Genomic DNA, 26146 nt, shown 5'->3' on the forward strand with positions numbered 1-26146 from the left:
GGCATGTTCCACACTTATAACCCTAATTATTTTTACTTTGTACAGCTCTAACATTTTCAAAGGACATTTACATAAACCGTATCTCCAAATAAGAGATAAATCAATAGCCACAAAAAGTTTGCAACTGCCTAAATACAGTTTAACATTGCAATGGCAAATGGAACTAAATCTGAGGTTTTTTATCTCGACAGAATCTCTCTTTGCTTTATATTACCTTTCCTTTCTTAAAACTGAATGTGAAAACCTGTTTATTTCAGAATGTAGTATTACACAGAAGAAATAAAAACTAACTACAAAAGAATATTTATGTTCCTGGAAGCTGGCTACTAAAATAAGTTTTTTAAAAGTGTAAAACCACCGATGGAGTACTCTCAATGATGTGACTGTAGACTTATACGCATATAAATTGTCTAAGTGTATTCATTAATCTCAACTTTTCTAAAAAATACTCCCCAAAGAGTAATGTCTTAATAATCACATCAATTTAAACTACATAGTATGAAAAATGCTCTAGTCTACAAATATGTTCTATAGACTGCACTGTCCAATATAACAACTACTAACCACAACCAATAATTTAAATTTAAATTAATGAAAATTGAATAAAACTAAAAATTCAGTGCCTTAGTTGCACTAGCATATTTCAAATGCTCAATAACCACATGTGCCTCGTGGCTACTGGCTGCCTTATAGCAGAGCACAGATATGGAACATTACTCCCATTGTAGAAAGTTCTATTGAGAGCAGTATTCTATACATTTAAGCACTGGGTTTTAACAAGTTATTTTAGTCAAAGTAAAATGAAAAGATGGCTACTTGATTTATGAAATCTATTCAAAGTTCATGCTTGTGAAGTCACAGAAGATGAAATAATTTGTATTCAATTTGTTAAATCTGAGTATTTGAGAACTATTTTATCATTTAAATTAGGAAAACAACACAAGGTAGCAAAAATTCTTTCCTTTCATATCAGCAAGGAATTGTTTCCAGCTAGTCTCTTATTCTGTCCATTAATCTAGAATAGAATTTTTGTGAACTATGCTACTTATAACATTGCTCATGGATGTTAGTAAAAATATATGACAAAAGCGTTCCGTGGTAAAATAAATTTGGGAAATAATGTACATTATACCTCCTTGACTCAATCTACAATGCAATTAGCATTTCAGAAGCTAAAACATACAAACATACAGACACACACACTTTTTTAAAAACCTCCTTTACTTTCTTTCTCTTACTTATATGACCCCAGAATACTTATTTTTAAAGTACGCTTATTAACATCCTCCACAGACACCTTGGAAAGAAATATAATCCTCAATAATTTGTATTGCATATAATAGTTGCTCTCCAGTCATCACACCTTAGGGGATTTTTCTTTTCTCGCTGCCTCCACTTAGACTACCAAGGAAGAGAAAATGAACCTTTTGGACACTTGGGCAATGCAGAACCAATGCCTATCTCTAAGACTGTTGACCGAATGGTGGTTGGCTAGAAAAATTCTATGTGAAAAGGTCACTTATAGGTAGAAGAGGCCATTTTTTATTTTCAGCTCTCAGAATCATCCAAAGTACAGCCCATGAAGCTATCTCTCTCTCCAACCCCCAGGTTCATCCTCCTACCTCTGGTTTCCTTTGTGAGGACTGCTTCTTCTCCGAGTGAAATACACAGAAAATAGTACTATTGCATGGGACTGCACACTTGTTTTTAAGGCTATTTGTTAAGAGCAGTTTTAGGTTAACAGTTTTAGGTTCAGAGATTTTCCATGTACCCCTTGCTCTCAAACATACACAGCCATCTTCCCCGGAGTGGTACATTTCTTACAACTGATGAACCTATAGTGACATGTGGTTATCACCCAAAGTCCACAGTTTACATTCTGGTTCACTCCTGGTGTTGTCCTGGGCAAATGTACAATGACACGTATCCATCATTATAATATCGTACAGCGTATTTTCACTGCCCTAAAAATCCTCTGTGCTCTACCTATTCATTCCTCACCATCCCCCAACCCCTGGCAACCACTGATCCTTTTTACCATCTCCATAGTTTTCCCTTTTCCAGAATGTCGTAGAGCTGGAATCATACAGTAGGTAGCCTTTTCAGAGTGGCTTCCTTCACTGAGTAACATATGTTTAAGGTTCCTCCATGTCTTTGCATGGCTTGATAGCGCATTCTTTTTAGTGCCGAATAAAAGACTGTTGTCTGGATAGACCACTTTATTCATCCATTCAACTACTGAAGGACATCTTGGTTGCTCCCAAATCTTGGCAATTATGAATAAAGCTGCTATTAACATCTATGAGAAGTTTTCTGTGTTAACATATACTTTCAAATTCTTTGGGTAAATACCGAGGAACATGAACTCTAGATCATATGGTAAGAGTATGTTTAGTTTTGTAGGAAACTGCCAAACTGTCTTCCAAAGCAGCTGTACCACTTCACATTCCCACCAGCAATGAGTGAGAGTCCCTGTCGCTCTACATCCTGGCCAGTATTTGGAGTTGACAGTATTCTGAATGTTGGCATTTTAATATGCATGTAGTGGCATCTCATTATTGTTTTAATTTGTATTTCCCTGATGACATATGATGTAGAACATCTTTTCATATGCTTGTTTGTCATATTCTTTGGTGAGGTATCTATTAAGATCTTTGGTCCATTTTAAAAATCAGGTTGTTTGTTTTCTTATTGAGTTTTAACCGTTCTTTGTACATTCTGGATAACAGTCCTTTATCAAATGTGAATATGGGTACTTATGCTACATATTCATTCATAAACCAGCAAGGACAAATATACTTTCCTGTTTTATCAATTTCAAAACAGATCAAACTAACTCCTAGCAAGAAAATATTTGTTTTCAATATGTAAGAGTCTAACATCACTTCCAAAAACCCCACAAAAACAAAAGAATAACTTCACAATATACTCTTATACTTATTTAAAATGTATTTAAATCTTAAATACAAGTTTAAAATTTATTTTTGTAAGGTTCATCCTTGCCCTTGAAATTTACTGTAGTTTATAATCTCTTATGAAAATGATTATTGACTGCTAATTATTTTACAGTACTTAGATGATCTTTAGTATTAAAGTAGTAATAAACCTGGCAACAAATGAAATGGAATTACTTGAAAATCAATGATACTTCATCTAATTAATTAATTATAACTATAGATTGATTTTAAGTTTTAAAAAGTTTTAAAATAATGAGAAAGTCTTCATTACTTATGAATACGTATTTTAGAAATTTTGTTGTGTTTTGACTAATAAAAATTTTAAAACTTTTTCAAACTTTTACCTTAGAAGACCATTTTGAAAAGTGTATCCTGATGAAGCTTTTTAAAAGGAGCACAAAAAGATTATGATTCTAATATTACTATCCTTTGGTTTTCTGGTAACTGTATATAAATATAGTCGTATAACCAGACATAAATATAAATAGCTGCTTCACTTGAAAACAAAGAGTGTAGAAAAGGAAGAGTTCAGCTGAAAAAAGCCATTAGGAATTCAGTGGTAGCAGCATTTACGTACCAATTTTTTATACTCCTATTATAAACCTAGTTTTGTGCTCATTGTATTAGACCAGTTTCAACATGTGGTCCCAGGATGAACATCATCGGCCTCACCTGTGAACATGTTACAAATGCAAATTCTCAGGCTCAATCCCAGAATTACTAAATTAGGAATTTTTTAGACTAAAGTCCAGCAACCTATGTTTTAACAAGCTATCCAGATGATTCCGATGCAAACTAAAGTTTGAAAATCACTGTTAGATTAAGGAAGTAAAAACGAGTAAGAAATGGATTCTGCACTCAAGATTCCATGCTGACCATGTACCCACTCATTTTTCTTGTAGGCTAATATCATCAACAAGCAGAATATCAATTTGCATATATTTACATCTCTAGAAATTAACATAAGCTAATGTAAATATTGTTTGGAGCCATGTAGAAAATTATAGGGATAGAGAGTTTTCTTTACTGAGGAACATTAAACAGTAGCCCTTAGCAAGGACTAACATGCCTGGGAATTTAAGTAAAATGGACAAAATCCATGTCTATTGAGCCCTTAGTATGTTCAACACACAACTGAATGGCAATCTGTGAAGTAACGATTTGTGATTTTCTAGATTATTAACCAGGGAACTTATTCAGAAGCTGTATTTCCCAAGGTGAGGTGGGGGGAGGGTCTTGGTGGTAAATCTCTGCAAATTTTTGAAAACAGGAAGTAACACAGAAATCAACTATTGCATCTCTGCTTGACACAGTAAAATGAAATAATTTGCCCTACTCCGTGAGAAATGCTAATTTGAGAAAAAATAATCATAAACGTACCAACAACCTTAAGAATATTCATAGTAATTATATTTTCAAGAATTAACCTGAGATGCACACCAAGAGAAGCACTGGAAACAAATTAAAGGTCTATCAATACAGTAATGAAAAATTGTGGCACATTATTATAATACACACACACACACACACACACACACACACAAATATCACAACCCATGGACTATAATCCCACTTTAGTAAGCAAATACATTTTAAGAAAAGACTATAAGATATTTCAAACTATAAATAATGGTGGGTATTCTAGATAATTATATAGTAAATCCATAGTATTTTTTTTCAGCTGAATTAAAAAAAAATCAGGAAAATAAAAGACTTAATCATGTTTAGGAATATTTAATGGCATGGGAAAATTATTGTTTCTTGATAGCTTTTAATGCTTTTTAAAATCTCTCGTACCTGACAATCAGAAACACAGGTGACTACTAGATAGATAACTGCCAAAACTACTTCCACACCATTCTGAAATCCTAAAAACTAATAGTGCTCAACTGTTGGCAAGAATATCATCAACAGAACACCTAAGTAATGAGGAAGGAAGTAGGCATTTCCATAACAATGTAAGTCCACTCCCCCATACTTGGACCTACATACAAATCTGAAGTATCATTTCTTACTTATAAGACTGCACAGTAGACCCCGCCAGCTACTTCTGACAGTGACCTACCAGGAACTGTTTTATTGAGTTTCAGAGCCCTATCATGCCCTGGAGTTATTTATATCACTTTTATGCCATTTCCTACTAATCCAGAGTCAATGTTCATAATTGTGTAATCAATTGTTGATACTAGTAATAATGCCTTTTTCTGTCTACTTAATTCAATATTATTATACTTAAACCTGACGACAACAAAATATCATAGATTCTAATACAAAGGCAGCTAACATTTCTTATATTTACTGCGCCCTAAATACTGTGCGAGAAGATTAACATGGATTATTTTATGTCATCTTCGTTGCAGTGGGTACTAGTGTTATCCTCCCAAAGCTGTGAGAATTCCAGCAGCACAGAGAACTCTTCTTACTTAGTTTTTACTAGTTTCTTACCAATATGATATATTCTATTTCAATTACTCATTTATACAAAATATAATTAATAACTTGAAAGGCATATGGCTTTCTCAGACTATATCCTTAACTATGATTTAATTCTTAAGTTCTTAAAGCTTAAAAAGTCTAACAAATGTCTTTCTAAGTAAATGCTAGCTCTCTATTACTCTCACAGGATTTTTGACAGAAAATAGACGGGTTGTTAAGATATAACAGGTTGAGAACCAGACAATAAAAGTCAAGAAGAGAAGACTAAGAGCATTATTTCAATTAAATACAACCTCATCTATTTCACAATTTTCCCTAGATCTAGCATAGGGGTAATGGAATGGGAAGAGACAAAGGAAAAACAGGTTAATTTTGTTACCTGTTTAATGCTTCTAAGAATAGAGAAAAACTGAGTATATGGGTAAAAAAAGTATGGGAAAGGCTCTTTGCTATATACCTTTTGCTTTTGAATCAAATGAATACATATTTCAAAATTAGTAAGTAGAATTTTGAATTTCTGGTAAGTTTAGAGATAGTATTTAAATGTGATAAAGAAAATGGTAAATACTTTAATCATGTATTTAAATTTTTCATCAATACAGCTGACTATATTCCTTTGGCAGCCAAAAATACTACTCGCTAAACTAGGAAGGTGACTACTTCGTGTGGACTGTTCAACTCTAGAATTATACAATCCGTTGTCTTTTAACTAGCTAGTGGCTGAAAGAAAAAGTAAAGGTGATCCTGTACAGGAAGGAATCTTTTATACATTCACTCAACAACCAGTTAAGAACCGGCTCCATAAAAACAACTTAGATCCCTGCAATACAATCTAAGAGACCAAGATGGCTAAATCATTAGACTTTCTTCCATTTCAAGAAAAGCCTCCTCCCCCCACCAAATTGTTTAGCAACCACTGCTTCTTAAACTTCAACAGCAAACTCTTCACGCGGGTATAGGAAACCCAAACAGTTGTATCAAGTATGATTTTGGTCAGGAAATGAGTTTCTGATCACAGTTATATCTATCACTATTTAAGGTACATGATCTACTCCTTTGATTAAAGTCCTCCCCAAACAAGTTCCTTTCATGAAGGGAGGAAAAGGATAGAGTATTTTAAATAGAATTAAAATAGCAAGGAATTTATATACTTTTAGTTCAGGGTTGTTGACTTTGTCTAATGGTGACTAAAGCCAAATGCTAAGGAACGATTCTAGATCTGTTTCTTAAAAATAAATAAAAACAGATTTCTAGGGAGTGATGCTGGCATAGAGGTAGGATCATAAAACTCCGCCCATTCAAAATTAAGAAAAATAAATTCATAGGTGGTTTTATGGACCTTTTGGCAGGTTTAAATGTTTTATACTTTAAATTTTAAAAATTAATTTAAAACAATAAAATACCAAAGCAAAACACCATCTGGAGAAAGGAAAGAAAAAGCATGCGGAATTTCACTTAAGATGTAACCATCTCATCAATCGCCTCTCAAATAAAAGAGGTAAATGAGAAAAGTAGATAGGTAGTCAAAGTGGAAGGACTTATATACAGCAAAAACAACTCTCACCTCAATTATCCAGCAGACATTTAAAAAAAAATTTCCAGGCTCACCGTATCATATTTTTCCTAACAGGGAGGAAATATGGCAGATGACTCCCAAAATAAATAAATAAATGGCTCAAAGCGAATTATTTTCAGCAATAAGCAAGAATTACCACAATGGAATGACAAAAACAAACTAAGAAATAAAAACCATGGGAAAGAGGGGTGGAGCGTAAAATGGAGGAAGAAATTTTCCTTTGGAGTTCCTTTTTCCAGCTGGTAATTAACAATACCATGGCCAATATCCAAACATTCATCTATCTTTTCCCCTCTCTGCTAGTAAATGTAAATAATAACAGCAATTACTTACTGACACTTAATAAGCGTCAGTCACTACTCTTAGCATTTCAAATGCATTAACTCAATTTAATTTAACCCTTACAACAACCCTATGAGGTATAATAACCCGTTAACAAATCAGGAAACTGAGGCACAGAAGTAAAGTAATTTGCCTAAATTACAGAGCTAGAAAATGCTGGAGCCAAGATTCAAAACCAAGCAGTCAGATTCCAGAACCACAGCTTCTGACCAATGAAAAGAAAACAGAGTTTACAATATTACATCATGAAAAGGTTAAATTCAGGGAAAAAACACTAATCAAGATAAGGAGTATTCTGTAATAATAAATAATACCAACCATATGGAAGACATAATGGACATACATCTTTAAACATATATAATATTATCAAGATACATAAGGCAATGACCACTGGAAATGGGTATCAGCAGGAATTTTAACTCAACAACTGCCAGCTCATGACAGAACAAAAAGACATAAAAAAGGGGGTGGAGGGACTTTTTGGAAAGTGAATGATATAATTAATAAGGTTGGATAAACATATAATGTATTCTATATCTAAAAGAAAAGACTGCACCTCATTTTCAAACACAGAATATTAAGGAAAAAAATGAATTATCTGTTAGGCCACAAAGAAAATATCAAGAAGTTTCCAAAGACCTATAATTCCATACTCTAAGTATAATAAAAGTAGAAATTAAATTTTTACTAGGAAAAGAAACTTTAACCACTTAGAAATTCAAAACAAAACAAAGACCTCTGATATGCTAAACAGAATATAAAAAGTAAAATTGCATAATATCTTGAAAATGTAAATAATGGAAACATTATATACTAGCCAAAGCTGAGCTCAGAGGAGAAGTCTTGGCATAATAAAACATTTATATTACTAAACAAGAAGTATCACAAATACAAAAATTGAGTATTCATCCCCAGAATCTAGAAAAAGAACAGGAAAGTAGAAGAAAAGCAATGGTAGAGCAAAGTCCGAAAGCAATGAACTGGTAAAAAACAAAAACACAGGAAAATAAAGTCAACACCTTAAAAAAATTAAAAACTATACAACCTAATAAATTTAATCACTCAAAATACAAATATGCAATATTAAAAAATGAGAACAAAACTGAAGATATATAAGAAATTAAGAGAATTACACAAGAGTGCTTTGTGAAACTATGCAAATAATACACTTGAAAATCTGGATGAAATGGATTATATTTTAGCAAAACAAATGAAAAAATTAAACTAAATAAACAGAAACTAAGAGGCTAAGAGCCATGGAAAAAAATGGGATTTACTAAAGAGCTGCAATCCCCAAACATAATAGGCGAGTCAGCTTCATAAGTAAAATTCTTTCAGACCCAAGTAACAGATAGTTAAGATATTTATTTACACCATGCTGGAGCACAAAGGAAGGAAATCTTGCAAAATCATTTTATGAAGCAAGTCTAACACTAATCTAAGAACTACATTATAGAAAAGGAAAAAAAAAAACTTCAGACCTCATTTCTGAATATTGAAACATTTAATACATGTTAAACACTTCATTTTATTAATTTTTTATTTCATATTAAAGAGAACTCCATAAACTAATAGGGTTTATTCCATAAATATAATCATAACCAATTAAGTAATCTATTAAAGCAATTCACCATATTATAGGTTATGAGTCAAAACAACATATTTATTTCAATGATGAAATGGCATTTTGCATATGAAGAATCACTCCTGATTTTAAGAGAAACAATTACTAAAATAAGCATGTGTTTGTCAGAGTGAATGCACCAGCTTTTTAAAAGTTGACGTAAAATTGACATATTTTATATTAATTTCAGGTATACAAAATAATGATTTGATATTATGGATATGGTGAAATGATCGCCACAGAAAGTCTAGTTACTATCCGTCACCACACACAGTTGCGGGATTTGTTTTTTTTCTTGTGATGAAAACTTAAGCTTTATTCAGCAACTTTCAAATATGCAATACAGTATTAACTAGAGTCACCACGCTATACATTACACATCCCTTAGACTTATATATTTTATAACTGGAAGTTTGTACCTTTTGACATCCTTCACTCATTTCACCTGCCACTTACCCCCCATTTGTGGCAACCACCACCATGTTTTCTGTTATCTATGAACTTGGGATTTTTGTTTTATTTTGCTTTTAGATTACATACATAAGTGAGATCATATGCTATTTGTCTTACTCTATCTGAATTATTTCACTTAGCATTATACCCTCAAGGTCCACCCAAGCTGTCGCAAATGGCAAGATTTTATTCTTTTTATGGATGAGTAACATTCCATTATGAGATATCTCTATCTACCTACCTACCTACCTACCTACCTATCGGGGGTGCCAAAAAATGTATACCAGTGGACACTTTGGTCAATGTTGCTCAAGCAGTAGTTCGCCATAATCAGAAGTGTCTGGACGCTGATGGCAACCACTTTGAGCACCTCTTGCAATTGCAGAAGTCAAACGTGACTTGTATTCATCTTTTGTTATCGGTACATATTGAGTATTACAATTTTAATACAGTTTTCCTTTCTTAAATGTATATGCATTTTTTGGCACCTCGTTTGTGTGTGTGTGTGTGTGTGTGTATGACATTTTCTATTTTATTTATCCATTCATCTGTCAATGGACACTTAGGTTATTTTCATATCTGGGCTATTGTAAATAATGCCACAATGAACATGGGGGTGCATATATCTTTTTTGAGTTAGTGTTTTCATTGTCTTCAGATAAATACCTGAAGTGAAATTGTTTTCATTTACCTAGAAGTTTTCATTGTCTTCAGATAAATACCCAGAAGATCATATAGTAGTTCTTTAAATTTTTTGAGGAAACTCTATACTGTTTTCCATAGTGGCTACAGCAATTTACATACCTACCAGCAATGTATGAGGTTTCCTTTTTCTCCATATCCTCACCAACACTTATTATATGTGCTGCCGAAGCGAGCACATCACCAACACTTATTGATTGTCTTTTTGATAAGAGCCATTCTAACAGGAATGAGGTACTATCACACTGTGATTTTGATTTGAATTTCACTGATGATTAGTTACTTTACGCACTTTTTCATGTGCCTGTTGGCCATCTATCTGTACGTCTTCTTAGGAAAATGTCTTTTCAGATCCTCTGCCCATTTTTTAAATTGGATTGTTTGTTTTTTTTGCTATTGAGTTGTATGAGTTCTTTATATATTTTGGATCCCTTATCAGATATGACTTTTAGATATTTTCTCCCGTTCAGTAAGGTTTCCTTTTCATTTTGTTGATGGTTTCCTGTGTTGTGCAGAAGCTTTTTAGTTTGATATAATTACACTTGTTTATTTTTGCTGCCTTGCTTTTGGTGTTAAATCCAAAAAGCAGCCAAGATTGATGTTAAAGAGCTTATCGCCTGTGTTTTCTTCTAGGAGTTTTACAGTTTCAGGTCTTATGTTCAAGTTTTAATCTACTTGGAGTTGATTTTTGTGTATAGTGTAAGGATCCAGTTTCATTCTTTTACATGTGGCTGTACAGTTTTCCCAGCACCATTTATTGAAGAGACTGTCCTTTCCCTATTGTATATTCTTGGATCCTTGTCATAAATTAATTGACCACACAGGCATAGGTTTATTTCTGGGCTCTCTGTTTCATTGATCTATGTGTCGGTTTTTATGCCAATGCCATATTGTTTTGATTAATGTAGCTTTGTAACATTGTTTGAAATCAGGGAGCATTATGCCTCCAGTTTTGCTGTTCTTTGCCAAGACTGTTTTGGCTATTCAAAGTCTTTTGTGGTTCCATAAAATTTTAGAATTGTTTGTTCTATTTCTGTGAAAAATTCTGTTGGAATTTTGAAAGGGATTACATTGAATCTGTGGATTGCTTTCGGTAGTATGGACATTCTGAACAATATTAATTCCTCCAATCCATGAGCATGAAATATCTTTTCACTTATTTGTATCTTCAGTTTCTTTCATCAATGTCTTACAGTTTTTAATGTACAGGTCTTTCACTTCCTTGGTTAAATTTATTCCTAGGTATTTTATTCTTTTTGACACCATTGTAAATGGGATTGTTTACTTAATTTCTCTTTCTGACAGTCCGTTATTAGTGTATAGAAACACAACAAATTTCTGTATATTGATTTTATATCCTACAAATTTATTGAATTCATTTACTAGCTGTAACAGTTTTTTGGTGGAGTCTTTAGGGTTTTCTATCAACGTCATCTGTAAATAGTGACAGTTTTACCTCTTCCTTTCCAATTGGGAAGTCTTTTATTTCTTTTTCTTGCTTAACTGCTCTAAGATTTCAACACTATGTTGAATAAAAGTGGCGAGAGTAGGTATTCTTGTCTTGTTCCTGATTAGAGGAAAAGTGTTCAGCTTTTCACCACTGAGTATGTTAGCTGTAGGCTTGAAATACATGGTGTTTATTATGTTGAGGTATGTCCCCTCTATATCTACTTTCTTGAGAGTTTTTATCATAGATGTTGAATTTTGTCAAATGCTTTTTCTGCATCTATAGAAATGATCATATGATTTTTATCCTTCATTTTGTTCATGTGTTGTATTATGTTGATGTATTTAGAGACATTGAACCATCCTTGCATCTCTGGAATAAATCCTATTTGATCATGGTGTACAATCCTTTTAATGTACTGCTGAATTTGGTTTGCTAATATTTTATGAAGGATTTTTGCATCTATGTGCATGACAATTATTGGTCTATAATTTTCTTCTATTGTCGTGTTCTTGTCTGGTTTTGGTGCACCAGCTCTTTAAAGCTTCTTCCCATAGCTAATGTCATGGCCACACTTAACTTCAAATGGACAGAAGAGTATAATCCTACCACGTACCAAGGAGAGTGTGAATAATTGTTAACAACCCTAATCACTACTATACATGGGAAATCAGACAAAATGTCTTTGATTATTGCTCTATACTAGTAGGTTGGTGCAAAAATAATTGCGGTTTTTGCATTTTTAACCTTTTAAACTGCAATTACTTTTGCACCAACCTAATATTTTTATTGCTTGACCACTTTACAAAAAGTGTATGTCACTTTCTCATTTAAAAACTCCTTCACACACAGAATTTTAAATTTGTTCAGAGATGAAGTCTTAGACTTCAGACTACAGGGAGAAAACTAAGGGAACACTACTGTCTGATTACAGTAACCTTAACTGCAAGTTGAATTTTAAAAGTTGGTAACAAATTTTTGTTTAAAAAAGGTTGTACCTGCAAGGTTAATATAATAAAGTAACATTAAATTCCACAAATTGGTTTTAGTTTTTCTTTCTATTAAGCTACACAGATTATTCCAATAAGCTGGTAGCAACTCATTTCTTCATTGGCCTTAAAAATGTAAAGCTTTCTCTTTTAGTCCTCAGAATAAATGTGTGAATGTGCAAACCAGATATTATTAACTTCAATTTATAGAAAAGGAAACTGAAGTTTGGGCCACACAGCAGTTAATTCAGTGGGCCATGACTTTTCCCCCCATTTAAAAAAAAAAAAATCAAACACATAGAACAGTTGAAAAACCTGCTCAGTGAGTATTCACAAAGCCAGCAATTTAGATTCTATATTTAACATTTTTGTACATTTGCTTAATCACATATCTATCCATCTATCCATCAATTGAGCTTATATTTGATTCATTTCAAAGTTAGTTGCAGATAGCAGGCTTCACCCCTAAACATCCTATTCGAGTTCAATATTTGTTTATGTTCTTCTTTTTAAAGTTAAGTTATATAGTAAAATGCACAAATGTATACTTACATAAGTCCTGATAAGTGCATTCACCCAAGTAAACAAAACCTCTATCAAGATACACAACACTTTCATCATCCCAAAAAGTTCCCTCACACTGGGCCTTGATTTGAACACAAGATCTGTCTCCAAAGTCCACAGTCTTTTTCATAACACTGTGTTACTTCTTTTTAAAAGGCCCACAGTGTAAGTATACTAAACATTAAGAATTGTATTTCTAATCTTCAATAATTAAGGTAGTTGAAATATGGAAAAATAACAGGAAGAAAATGCTAGAGATGCCCTCCACCAAAACCAGAGAGCCTAAGTATATAATACGTGAACTGAGTTGAGTGTACCACCTTCCTTCTAATAACGTTTGTTTCCCCAAAAATAAGACCTGGCCGGACCATCAGCTCTAATGTGTGTTTTGGAGCAAAATTTAATATAAGACCCTGTCTTACTTAAATATAAGACCAGGTATAATATAATATAATATACCAGGTCTTACATTAATTTTTGCTCCAAAAGACACATTAGAGCTGATGGTCCTAGAGCTAGGTCTTATTTTTGGGGAAACACAGTAACTCCCACTAAATAAACAAAAACTTCCACTTCCCTCTCCAAGAGTTCAAGAGTTAATCCACGAGGAATGAATGTGATAGTACAAACCATCTCATATGTTCATCTCTTATATCGTTAATTAAACTAATAGATAGTTAAGGGCAAAATCATTTCTTATGCTTGTGAGGCAAGCACTAGGTTAAGTGTTATACGCGTTAGTGGTTACTATAATAGGAGAGGCAGTAGGGAACTGGAGAAAAAGAAAAAGCTTCGTAATCTATCAAATCTGGGTTCAAATCTCTTCATATTTATCAGCTGTATAACCATGTATGAATTACTTAACTTCTCTAGGCCTCAGTATGTCCCATGTTAAACAGGCTAATGTTTGCCCTACCTTTCAACGTCAGGTTTCTTGAACGATCTACATGCAGACCCAGGCAAGAGAAGCCACTACCCTGGATCTCAAGGTTTGGGGGGAATAGCTCTGGCCCTCCTCTAGCTATGCCCCTCCTCACAGGGTGAAGAGATCTTGGGGCCAAAGAGACATCCACACCATGAACCCACGCCTCTGCCGTGACTATGCTCTGGGTAATCCAGACTAAGGAACTCCTTGCCCAAACAGCAGCACATCTGTCCCGAGGTCTGTAAGGACCTCGTCCCGGGGTTTGACTTCCTGAGGGAGAATGAATGGAATGTGAACGAGTGGACTGGGGGTTCAAACATATGTGTAAAGCTACCCCTCACGGTACAGAATGGAGTACAGGATAAGAAGAGACATGGGTTTAGGCTCAGAGGAAGGGTGGGCTAGGCCCATGCAGACCCATTCTGGCATGTAACTCTGAAGAATTCAGAAATTCTTAGCTCAAACCTGAATTCCAAGATTCACATAAAAATTTATTTGTCAAATTAAGAGGATAAAATGTATTTTATGCAATTAGTTTGTTAATTTATACACATATGGTGAGTCTTCCTTTATATTTGCTTCAGATACTGTAAATGTTACCAATGAACCTGTCTATATCTGCCACTAATAACCTCACAGGTGTATTTCCGTATTCATTTTCAAATGTTACCACATTTAGTCATATAACATTATCATAAGTTAGGTTATGTTAACTCCATCTACAGACAAAGAAACGGGCATGTTTAAACCTACCCAGCACCCTTTAACCTATCTCCTTCTTACTCTTCTTAACTACCAGATACCTGAGTTTCCTCCTCTACCATATGATCCGAACTATACTCTCCAAGGCAACGTGCCCTAATCCCAACAGCCAGTACTGTTCTCCGTGACCGCTCTTTAGCACCTGATACTGTGAACAATTTTTCCTTTCTTACAACAGTGTTTCTGTTGGCGTCTAAGGCTGGACTATTTCCGTTCTCTTAGCTTTTGCTCTTTCTCTGGCACCTCTTCTTTCTCACAGTTGTCATGAACGATGAATAATGTTTCTGGCTGGTGTCAGCATCAAACATATTCAATAAAACGTAGGTTCTTTTATTTAATCTAAAAAGAATAACTAACATTTTTAAGCACTATGCCAGTTACTCTACGAGGTGATACATGCACGCATACTACTCCATTTATCCTAACAGCACCATAAAATTGGAGCTCAGATTGGTTGGCAAATTAACCTGTGTTAGAAACCTGGCTCCAACACTTTCTAGCTTTATGACACTGAGTAAGTCACTTAACCTCCCTGAGTTTCTGCGTCCCCATCTGTGCAATCTTACAATGTTCTCGTGAGAATTAAATGAAACACAGGATAGGAAACACACAGCATATGGCACATAGCTAGTATAATGTTAACGCCCTCATCTTATTGCCTGCCCCCAGGTGAGTCCATTACTTTTCTCTCATCTCCTTGTGAGCATTTCCAAAAATGCTCACAGTCCCTTAACCTTCTTTCTTTATACTCTACACCTCCACACTTATGACACTTGTGAACCCAACTCCTCCACAAAGATGGTTTTGAATTATCTGTGTCCATTTCTAAGTGTCCAGGCCCACATCTTTAAATTCTGCTAGTTATTTCTACTTGAGAATCCCAATGCCCACCATGTCAAATGAGTCCTTTTCCTCACAAATCAAAGAATGGAAAGCAAAAGACTAGGGGTGGAATAAAATATTACAAAGGGGGAATTGATAGGATGGATGATAAAGAAGCTAATTTCATGGTTTCAAGCTTGTCTGAGAAAATTAGAAATATTGAGAAGATTCTCAGAGATCATGTTTGAAAATTTCCACCCTTTTTTTTCCCCCTCATTCTTCAGACAAGAAACTCTACTCCTTCTATTTTCCTAAACTACAAAGCCCAAAATGTTCTCATTCTTTTGAATTCCCTCACATTTAAATGCTCCATTCTTTAAACAGGAAAAAACAAACAAACAAACGAATCCAAAAACACCTTTAACATAAATTTCCTTAGTCAGGTGTTAATACTTTATACATTATTTCCAAGACTGTGAAAACTTTTCTTCAAAAACTACTTATAGTTTCTAATACAGTTACTCATCATTATACTGATGTCCCTTAAGAGAGCAACTCTTAAAACTATAATGTAAGTCCCCAAAACTGTGTAATATAGATTTATATGCTATTTACTAAATATTAAATAATCTTAACACTTTAAAACCCCAGATGATAAAAAGCAATTAGCTTAACGTTTATTAAAAGAAATGGCTTTCTTCTTTGGTTGAATATGTTATATTTCAAATTGGGGAATATCTGATTAAAAATTACATTGTCTTTACTGCGACCAAAACAGAAGAACCGCAGGGGAATAAAAAGGATTTTGATTTGCTAATTTTACCTGAGTAGCTTTATCTTTCATGCATGAAGGATAATGAAGATGAGGATCCCGTGGCCACTGTCCTGTGAGATAAGGTCCTGTGATCGTATCCAAAGAAGAGGTTCGCCTTATTGTACTAGAGGTTCGAACTTGCTGAGATTTTGACCTGTCCACTATAAAAAGTGAAACAAACAAACAAAAAAATTAGATTAATCACTAACGAATAAAGTAAAATTCAAAGTTATTTAAACTTCACAGTTTGTGGAATGTCACCCTATCAATTTTCTCTACAATATTTTTACTCTAAGAACCCTCTTCTAGGATCTGATGAAACTTATAGCCCTTCTCAGCAAAGGAAAACTCCTTCACATATTAAATCTTGCATGTACTTCTGGGGCTGTCACAGATCCGATGCAGCCCATCCAGTTTAGAGACCTATTCTGAAATCGACTTATCCTCTCCACTGCCATTACTTTATAAGACTCCATCAAATCTCATCTGGACTGCCACTTTCCTAGCTGCTATCTCTGCATACACCTCAACTAAATCTTATAGTGCCACCTCCTTCCACCGCTAAAACACATTCCCATGGTTATTGTCTTTAACTCAAGGACTGTATTTTTCACAGGTTGGCTCCCAGGTACCTCAACCTCAATGCTTAATGTCTTGCTACTCCTCCATAAACCCACGCTAAGTGCCACACAAACCAACTGCAGTTCACCGAATGTAAAACACTCCCTTCTCTGCCTCCATACATTCTACTGTTTCCTGAGCCTAGAACTCTCTCCTTCCCTGTTCACTTGACAAACCCTTATTTAAGATACATGAACCCTCCTCTGCTTGCACGGAACCCTAACTTTATCTCTCTCCCCCACCAGCGCATAAGTTTACTTGTTACAAACTGAAAAGGAGTCAATGCTCAGTACTTAATGAATTTATTCACAGCTACATAAAAATAATGTGTATAATGAAACTTATATTTTATTTCAACTTCCTCATTTATGGAGGAAAATTTGAAGCCCAGAGGGATAAAACTGAATTATCCAATGAAACAGAACTGCTAACAGGTAACAGAGGTAAAAAGAAACAAAGACCTTCACACATTCTACACAGTTCAGTCAAAACACTGTAACAATCTACTTCTCTCCATATGGGCATCATAGGTACCTCAGTTGAAAATTAAAATGATCATACTGAACTAAACTATAGAGAATTTTTCATATATACATCCCAAATAATTTACTACTAATGTGCATTCAGTAATAAAATCCAGTGGATTACAAGCTCACAGTCTTATTCAGTTATAGCTCACATCAAACAAAATTGCCTTGCACATTAGAGGGTCAAGAAACATTTGTTATTGAATGCCATCCTTTGACAATCTTCCTAAAACCAGAATAAGTTTCCTTTAAATCAAAAAACAAAAGCAAATGTAGTATACACTCTGATGTTATATTTTTTATGTATCTTACAACTGCAGTTTTGACTTCTTCATTGACCCAAAAGTCAATGAAAAGATCTGAAAAATCACCAGATTTCCTCCCTATCTTTATTACATAGCTCTAACTTTATTTCACAATAAGCAGAAAATCTAGAATCACCTATTTCTACTCTTTGGAATTACCTGCTATTTTCCTTGTGACCAAAAACATGGTAAACTTTTATAAGCATTTCATGAATCATGGGGAAGATACATTTTCTGTTTTCAGAACATATAGCTCTTTGTCTTGTACATTAATTGAAATGAAAATACAGAATATAGGCATAATATCATTATCAGCTTGATCTGTCACAGATTAAAGAAAAATTCCTATACTATTAAGATCTAACAATTCTCTTTATCTCTTGCAATTTTTCTCATTTATATTTTAGTTCTGTATAATTGAGTACATATTAATCCATGACATCATTATTATGGCTAATGCTTCACCATTATAATCTGTTCCATTTATTACTTTTAAACTCTGTCACACTTAATATTATAATCCCCTTTGTCTTTCTTTCTAGTATAATTTGCCTGGTATGCCTATTCTTTCATTTTCAATTTTTTTTGAATCATTTTGTTTATGTGTGTCTCTTGCACACAGTATATATTTGGGCTTTCTGAAAAAAACTGTAGTAATCCTTCCTGTAAAAGGTAAGTTTATTCCACTTATGTTTATAGTTATAACAAATCTGATGTAACTTGTCATATTTTTCTTTCTATTTTGTAATTCTTCATTGCTACTTGTTTTCTGTTTTACTGTTTGTTTCTTCTTACCTCCTCCCTCTAGCATAGGTAAATTGGAAAATATATGGAGTGTTTTTAGTTCTACAATTAGAAATTGTTTCTATTAATTATTTAAAAAATTTTTTTTCTGGTTATAAAGGAATATCCAAAAATTTTAGCAACTTTGGAAAACATACAACACGTCTCTCAAAATCTGATTTATAACAATTTGTGTAAAAAATTTTTAAGTTACCTTACAATCCCTCCACCAGGAAGAAACAAGACAAAAAGAGATTATCCCTTGAAAAAGAACCAACACTAAACTTAAAAAGGCCTATACAAAGGTCAGCTATAACCAGAAAACAAACAGCCATCACATGTGAAAAACTTGTGCCTAAAAACTTAAACTGCTCCAAACTATTTAAAAAGTTGTACGTCGTCTACTTATAGTTATTAAAACTCCTTCTAACTTGGTAAATAAACAACAGAGACCATTTTTATATTTTATAGTGAGTTAAGTATATGAAGAAGCTATAAATGAGCCCCTTGATCTGTACAATATTCTAATTTATATCTACTAAGTTTTATTATATTTTTATTATATTTTTAATCTAATTTATTCTAATTTATATCTACTAAGTTATATTATATTTTTAATCACTGGACCATTGCCTATCATTTTCGAAAGATCACATGTTATCCACATAGTGTCCACCTCTGTCATTAGCTACTTTGTCAGAACTGTGGTCTCCAAGTTATTTTGACTAAGTATTCCTATTAGTAATACGCAAGCATGCAGCAACATGTGTAGTTATTTATAAATGACATGTATCATATTACTAATATGTTATAAAAATTATAAAACAGACAAAATAGAAATTTGTATGTATGAAATAAAAAATTAAAAAATACGTGTGTATGAAAATTATTAGAAGTCATGATGTTTTCTTCCTATGTCTCAATGGGTGGCCTTACTTCAATATTAAGACCATTGGGATAAGGGACTTGAAACTGGGTACTAATTCAATCTATAGATTGGCTAGTTAGTTTGGTCTTATTCTATGATATAACCCTATTGCTCATTGTTAAGAATGTGTAGCACCACACATGACCAACACACACACACACACACACACACACACACACACACACACACAGTCTGCCTTAAATATACTTTAAAGGTTATATTTGAAACATATACTTTAAAAGAAAGATTCTCACCATACCAGGAAAATTTTAAAGATATGGAGCTGTTTATAATCTAATATATATATATATATGGTCACAGGATGTGGACTACAGCATAGGGAACAGTCAGTGGAACTCTAACAGCCATATATGATGTCAGAGGGGTAGTAGATTGGGGTAGGGGGTTATCACTTTGTGAGGGATGTAAATGTCTAACTATTACATTGTTTTGTACACCTGAAACTAATTTTAAAAAAAAGATACAGCGTTATTAGTAATTTCCATGTAAATTATTTGAAGGGTGAAAATTCAGAGTAAGTTTAAAAATTGTCAAGACTAGCACTCTTCCAAGATATGATTTGCCATAATAATGCCAATATCAAATATCTCTAGGGCCTTAGACGTATCAAGAGTCATCATAAACAGTGTAAATCTATTTCAACAAGATGACTTGTTCTTATCCAAACTATCAGAGCAATGAGTTAGTTTTTAACTGCCTGCACATCTAAGGCTTGATTCTCCCCAATTTTTATTTATTTAATTTGTGGTATTATCTCCTACCAATTCTGGTTTTATAATTTAGTGCAATGAGGAAAAATCAATTGTATTGCATTATTTATGTATTTAACACAATAAATTTTCTTATTTCATGATTACAGTTGTGATTAGAATATGTATTTAATTTTGAATTGAGTGATCACAATATTTCTCTACTAATTATTAAAAAATGACCTCAACTCAAGTACACCAAACGAGAAGACACCTTTTCAACTAGAAACATATATTAACATATATTAGTCAAACAATATTTGAATTTACAACAGCTTGAATAAATAAAATTGCTAAAATAAATATTTAATTCTATATGTAAATATGAAAAAAAAATCAACACAATAAAGACTTAGTCGTTTCTTAAGCTAAATGGGCATCAGGAAGTGGCGAAACCAGGTCAGCATTTATTACTAAATAAAACTTGCTGAATGTCTACTACATGCAAAGCACTGTTCCATGTACCAAGGGGAATTACACAATACAGTAAGTTTCAGACTCTCCTCAAGGAGTTACCATTCTGGTTGGCGGAGATACGATATTATAATCAAACTATAATACGAAGCAGTGTATGCATGGCACATGGACTCCAATGAAGGACAGGAAGGCGCACCAGGCAAAAATACATGAGGCAGCAGACAGCACAAATGATGTTCTCTAACTACACCAAGGGAAATGTTCAAGGAGTAGAGTCTTGTCATACCACTTTGCAGTCCTGTTGCTAACATCTCTTACTTAAATATTTGAGGGTAAAATACAGAATAACTAAATTCAGCAATAAAGTAGAAGTTGAAAAAAAAAATCACATGTATTTCCAGTACTATCTTCATGTTAGGACCGGAGAATGACTGTTCATAGCAGCAATATGTAAAAAGCCTTCCTCATTACGTTCATCTATAGGCTGTACTTTCCCTCCTGCCTTCCCCTCCCAGAATAGAAAGCCACATGGCAGCAGCAGTTGTAGTCCTGGGGCTCCTCTGGGTACCTACTGAGGACCTGACCAAATAATTCTTGCTCTCTAACAGCCAACTGGAAATTCAACTTTAGACTAATAATAATAAAACAAGTTAAAAACAAGAAGCTATATTAGATAACTCTGAATCTGAATATCAAACCAGGCATTTCTCTGAACTGGCAAAAAATGCTTAATACCTAACTGCCAGAGCAATGTAATATGTTAAATTAATTTGTTCCCAACAGCAATTTTACTTTAGTAGCAATGATTAAAGATTGACTAGTTAGTGAGTTTGGAAATCTGATGTCTCAAGCTAATCTGCAGTGGAAAATTAACAAAGTTAAGTGGAATTTCTGCAATTAATAAAAAATGTTATTGAATATTAGAAACTTGAAGAACTTTAGCTACAGACTAACACAAAACAAGCCACCACACCTTCCCAACTTACCTTACCTACTGGTAAAGAGGATGTAGTATTTTTGAGTGCCATAATGTATTCTTATAGAATGTATACCAAGACTCATACTTAAAAAAAAAGTGCTCACATTCTGTTTTGGACTTTAACACACTCCAATCTTTTCATCCTACATTCATAAGGATGAAATAGGCTAATTTACTCCGCATAAGCCAATGAAAAATGTCAGTTCTCTGTGTTTAGCTTTCAATGATTATTAGCCAAGGCTTTCCATTAACAGTGATTACATAAGCAAGGCACAACTAAACTTAAAGAAAGCATTTAAATAATTTATATAAACCTTTTGAAAAAGAGCTATTATTCCAACTATCTATCGGTAAGGACTATAACTCCATGAAACTTGGCCATTACACCACCACTGACAAGAATGAACTGCTTCGTACTTTATTAAAAATCCATCACTGTAAAGAATCCTCAAGCCACACAATTCAGCAAAATGCTCAAGATAACTAGTACTAATACCAATTTTTCCAGTTCTTCACTATGCAGAACTCATAACTAATTTTTATATAAAAATAGCACATTAACAATGTTAGCAAATAGTATCAGAACACACATATATAATGACATTTGTCTTGAATTTAAGTTCCTGAAGTGTGTAAAACATTTTTATTTTTCAACAGTTAACAGAGCAAAATGTCTGCCACATAATTTTGTGCGTCCAAAATGAAAACAGCTATTAAGTCCCATAATGTATACGTGTGCGTATGCCTTAAATTGCTTAGTACTGATTAGAAGAAGAATGTTAAAGAATGTTAAAAAAAAAACTGGCAATATGTTTTAGCCACTACAATGTCAACATCTGGGCAAGTCTGAGAAGTAGTAGAAACAGCTTTCATATTTCACTGAGAAATTAGATCTTGGGAGACCCTAGAACATAAAGGCACAAAGCCCTCAGGCAACTAACTTATAGGTGGACTAAAAATGGATCTCATGGGATCCTGAGATGTGCTTTTCTGCATACGGGTCACCAGGCAGCTTGTTAAAAACGCAAGTTAATGGGCCACACTCCCAGAGATTTTAATTAAGCAGGTAGAGGGTAGAACCAGGTATCAACCAAGCCAGACCGATTCAGATGTGTCATCAGGTTTGGGAACCACTGAGGTCCAAAAGCAACGTTTCTCAAAGTGTGAGACATTTGTTGAATATGCTCTTTTCTGGGCCCAATGTCTCATCAACAATGTGAGACTCCCTGGTAGTGGGAGCAAGAAAAATGAATTTTTAATAAGCATCTCAGGTTACTCTAATGCTACTAAAAGCCTAAGAACCTACGTCTGAAGGACTGGAACTAGATCCTTTAGAATTATAGGTGCTCAAAAATAAAATCCTTTTTGACAAGAACCTACTCCATTTAGAGGCAGTGAATGTTTGACTATACACCCTAGAAAATATCCTGCTGCAAAAAAGTCAACCCATTCTTTGGAATCTGCAACTAGCAACTCAACTTCTAAAATCTAATAAATTTAAACATTAGTCATCTCTTTCAAAAGGTCACTTTCTGAACTGAGTGCCAGCCAGGACAATAAGAACCCGTATTAGAAATCTAAATACAATAAGAAATCTCAATACAGAGCACTCTAGGCAGAAGGCTTAGAACAGGACAAAGATGAGATAAAGTTCAACATAGCTTCTACTGGAAATAGAGCCTCCCACCCAGGGTATTTTGCATACAAATAAAAGTTAACTATAATAAAATTTACTTCCTGAAAAATCTATTAAGTCGGTTCCTTTATAAAATGAAAGTGCCAGAGCAAAGTTAAATCAGACATACAAGCAAAGTGAAATTTAGATTTTAATAATTAATTTGGTTAAAGAATTTAAGCCAGAGTCTGAAAATATTATAATATATTATAGAAAGTTTATTAAACCTTATCAGACAGAAAATCAATGAGTTTTTTATTAAGTCTAACTTAATCCATTTATTAATTATAATTCCAACCTTCATCATCAAAATCAAAATCACAAATTCATTGAGCAGAGACTGAAGACATTAAGTTGCTTTTCTTTAATTTCAAAATATCCTGAAATGATACAGTTTCTAATCTAGTGGAGATCACTAGCCATAAATAGCAGATAGGAAATTTTCCTGCTATTGGTTCACTGAGGTTAAGAATAAATTTGCTAAAAGTTCTACTTTGTTAATAGAAATTTGCTTCAGTATTTCTGTAATGAGAGCTACTTCCTTGAAAAATATAATTTTAAATATATATCACTGACAAAGACTTTCTCCTTGGCCAAACTTTAGTCAGGCTCCTCTGAAGTCTTCTCAACTAGGCCCTAACTCTTGAGTTTTTGTGTTCATCTCTGCACTGTCCAATTTTAGCAAGAATCTAAGTCAGTTTAACCAGAATTCCCCTCCCTCAATATCTGATCACCCTTCATGTCTGACCAGGTTCCTCATCCCCCATCCCCCATGTGATTGATGTCCCATCACACTGGCCTGCCTTCAGCAACAATCCTGTTAGATCTGTTTAGCTAGAATCCCCCACTTACCCCCAAGTTTCTTTCCTCTTAGTAATCTTCCACCCACTACTCTGCTCCTGGGCTATAAATTCCTACCTTTCCATGTTGTATTTAGAGTTTGAGCCCAATCTCTCTCCCCCACTGCAAAACCCCACTGTAATGCTTCCTACACTTACCACAATAGACCTCCTGAATAAAGTCTGCCTAGCTATCCTTAACAAACGTCATAATTTTTGCTGTAACATCACTACCAACATTATGAATAATTTTCTCCTTCCTCACAATTACAGAGAACAATTTTCAATAAAAATTACAAAAAAGCAACAACTTTAAGAACTGTACAACGAAGAATAAAAAACTGTAGAAAGGAGACAGGTATACACCTCTCTAGCCAGTCTAATGTACATTAATATTGATCATCTAGAAGTATTACTATATTCAGCTTTCCAAAATTAGTACAGTTCAGGCACTTCACCATTGGCCTTTATGGGTCTTTCTTCCTTGATATATAAGAAGATGAAAAGTTAGTCAAAATACATGGGGCCACATAAAATCAAATCACCAAAATGAAATGAACTTCAGATAAGAGATAGGAAAGACACTAGATATGAATGAATACACTATCTGAAATAAAACTAAATGGCAAAAACTGAAGCCATCTCTGTGTAAGTAGATTGTGAAATACTTATCAACCAGATGTGGAACCCTGCCAGGGAAGCAATCTAGAATACATGCACAAATGACCATATGGCTGCCCTACAGAAATCTGGAAAGGAACCAATCAAGAAGCTGACAAGAGAAACAAACACACTTCTGACCAAATGAGGCCTGACATAGCTTGTAACCTGAGGGCTGTTAAGAAAAACAATAAAAAAAAATGTAGTCAAACAGCCATGTAGGAATGATTCTCTAGGTTACAGCTCTCTCGATTAAATTTGTGTCACATGACACATACATTGAAATAAGACATTGGGAGGAAGGCCTTCAACCTATTTTCAAATAAAACCCAAGACAGTGTATTTTTGTATCAAGGTTGTAAAGAAAATGTCACTAAGGTGGCCATGAAGCCTGGTGACAAGCACTGTATGAATGCACCACAAATGAAGATGGAGCTCTGGCATTGGAATGCATCACAAAAGAATTATATATATATAGCAGATAAGATGCCAAAAATTTTTAAGATCATTTTTTTTCTGGTGGCAAAATGGTAGTCCTTTAAGGAACCCTGGCAAAATCATAATTAGTAGAAGGTTCCATAAGCTTTATAAACTTCCAAAGAATTCAATTAATAGAGATTCTAAACATCTAAAATTCATTAGGACGAATGGGCTCAATGTTACAGAAATACGTGGTTACCAAGTATTAGCAACGATAAAACAACCAAAATAAGATGACCAAAAATGGAAAGTAGTATTGTAAATGAAAGGAAAGCAAATATTCCTTAATCAGAAGACTGAGTATTTCACAAAATTTTGTTTCAAAGCACTTAACTTTCAGTTAAAGCATTGGTAGAACGTGGAAAATTTTAAACAAAATGAAATAGATTCACTATTATTTCCCATTTAAAGAGAAAAACAAACAAAAAGGCTACAAAATAAGCTACAAAAGAGGCAGTATCTTCACCACAGTATGACAACCAACATTACTGATGAAACTCCTTGATTTTTAAAGTAGGGAATAATTGCCCCCAAACTCTGATTGCATAACAAAGGCACTTTTCTTCAAAATTTAGCATTTAATGAGGAAAAAGGAAGAAAGTTAAAAATAGAAAAAAATCCATCCTTCTAATAGAGGATACTACTAAAAAATTTCAGATGCTTTTATTTGGGATATATGTCCATACGTATATAAATATTCACTCTCTCTTCCATTACTTGTCCAGATAACAGTTTCGCTTTACAATACT

General features: G+C 33.8%; 1 protein-coding gene across 2 annotated transcripts in view; it reads right to left on the bottom strand.

Annotated features, from left to right (window-relative positions):
• GLCCI1 (glucocorticoid induced 1) overlaps positions 1-26146 on the bottom strand; it is a 95580-nt gene that overhangs the window by 46702 nt on the left and 22732 nt on the right. For both annotated transcript variants that reach the window (XM_033088050.1, XM_033088051.1), the window contains exon 2: positions 16423-16574. In XM_033088050.1, the coding sequence (XP_032943941.1) occupies positions 16423-16574 (152 nt within the window). The remainder of the gene's footprint in view (positions 1-16422; positions 16575-26146) is intronic.

Source organism: Rhinolophus ferrumequinum, chromosome 20, assembly GCF_004115265.2.
Source record: "Rhinolophus ferrumequinum isolate MPI-CBG mRhiFer1 chromosome 20, mRhiFer1_v1.p, whole genome shotgun sequence".
NCBI classification, from domain to species: Eukaryota; Metazoa; Chordata; class Mammalia; order Chiroptera; family Rhinolophidae; genus Rhinolophus; species Rhinolophus ferrumequinum.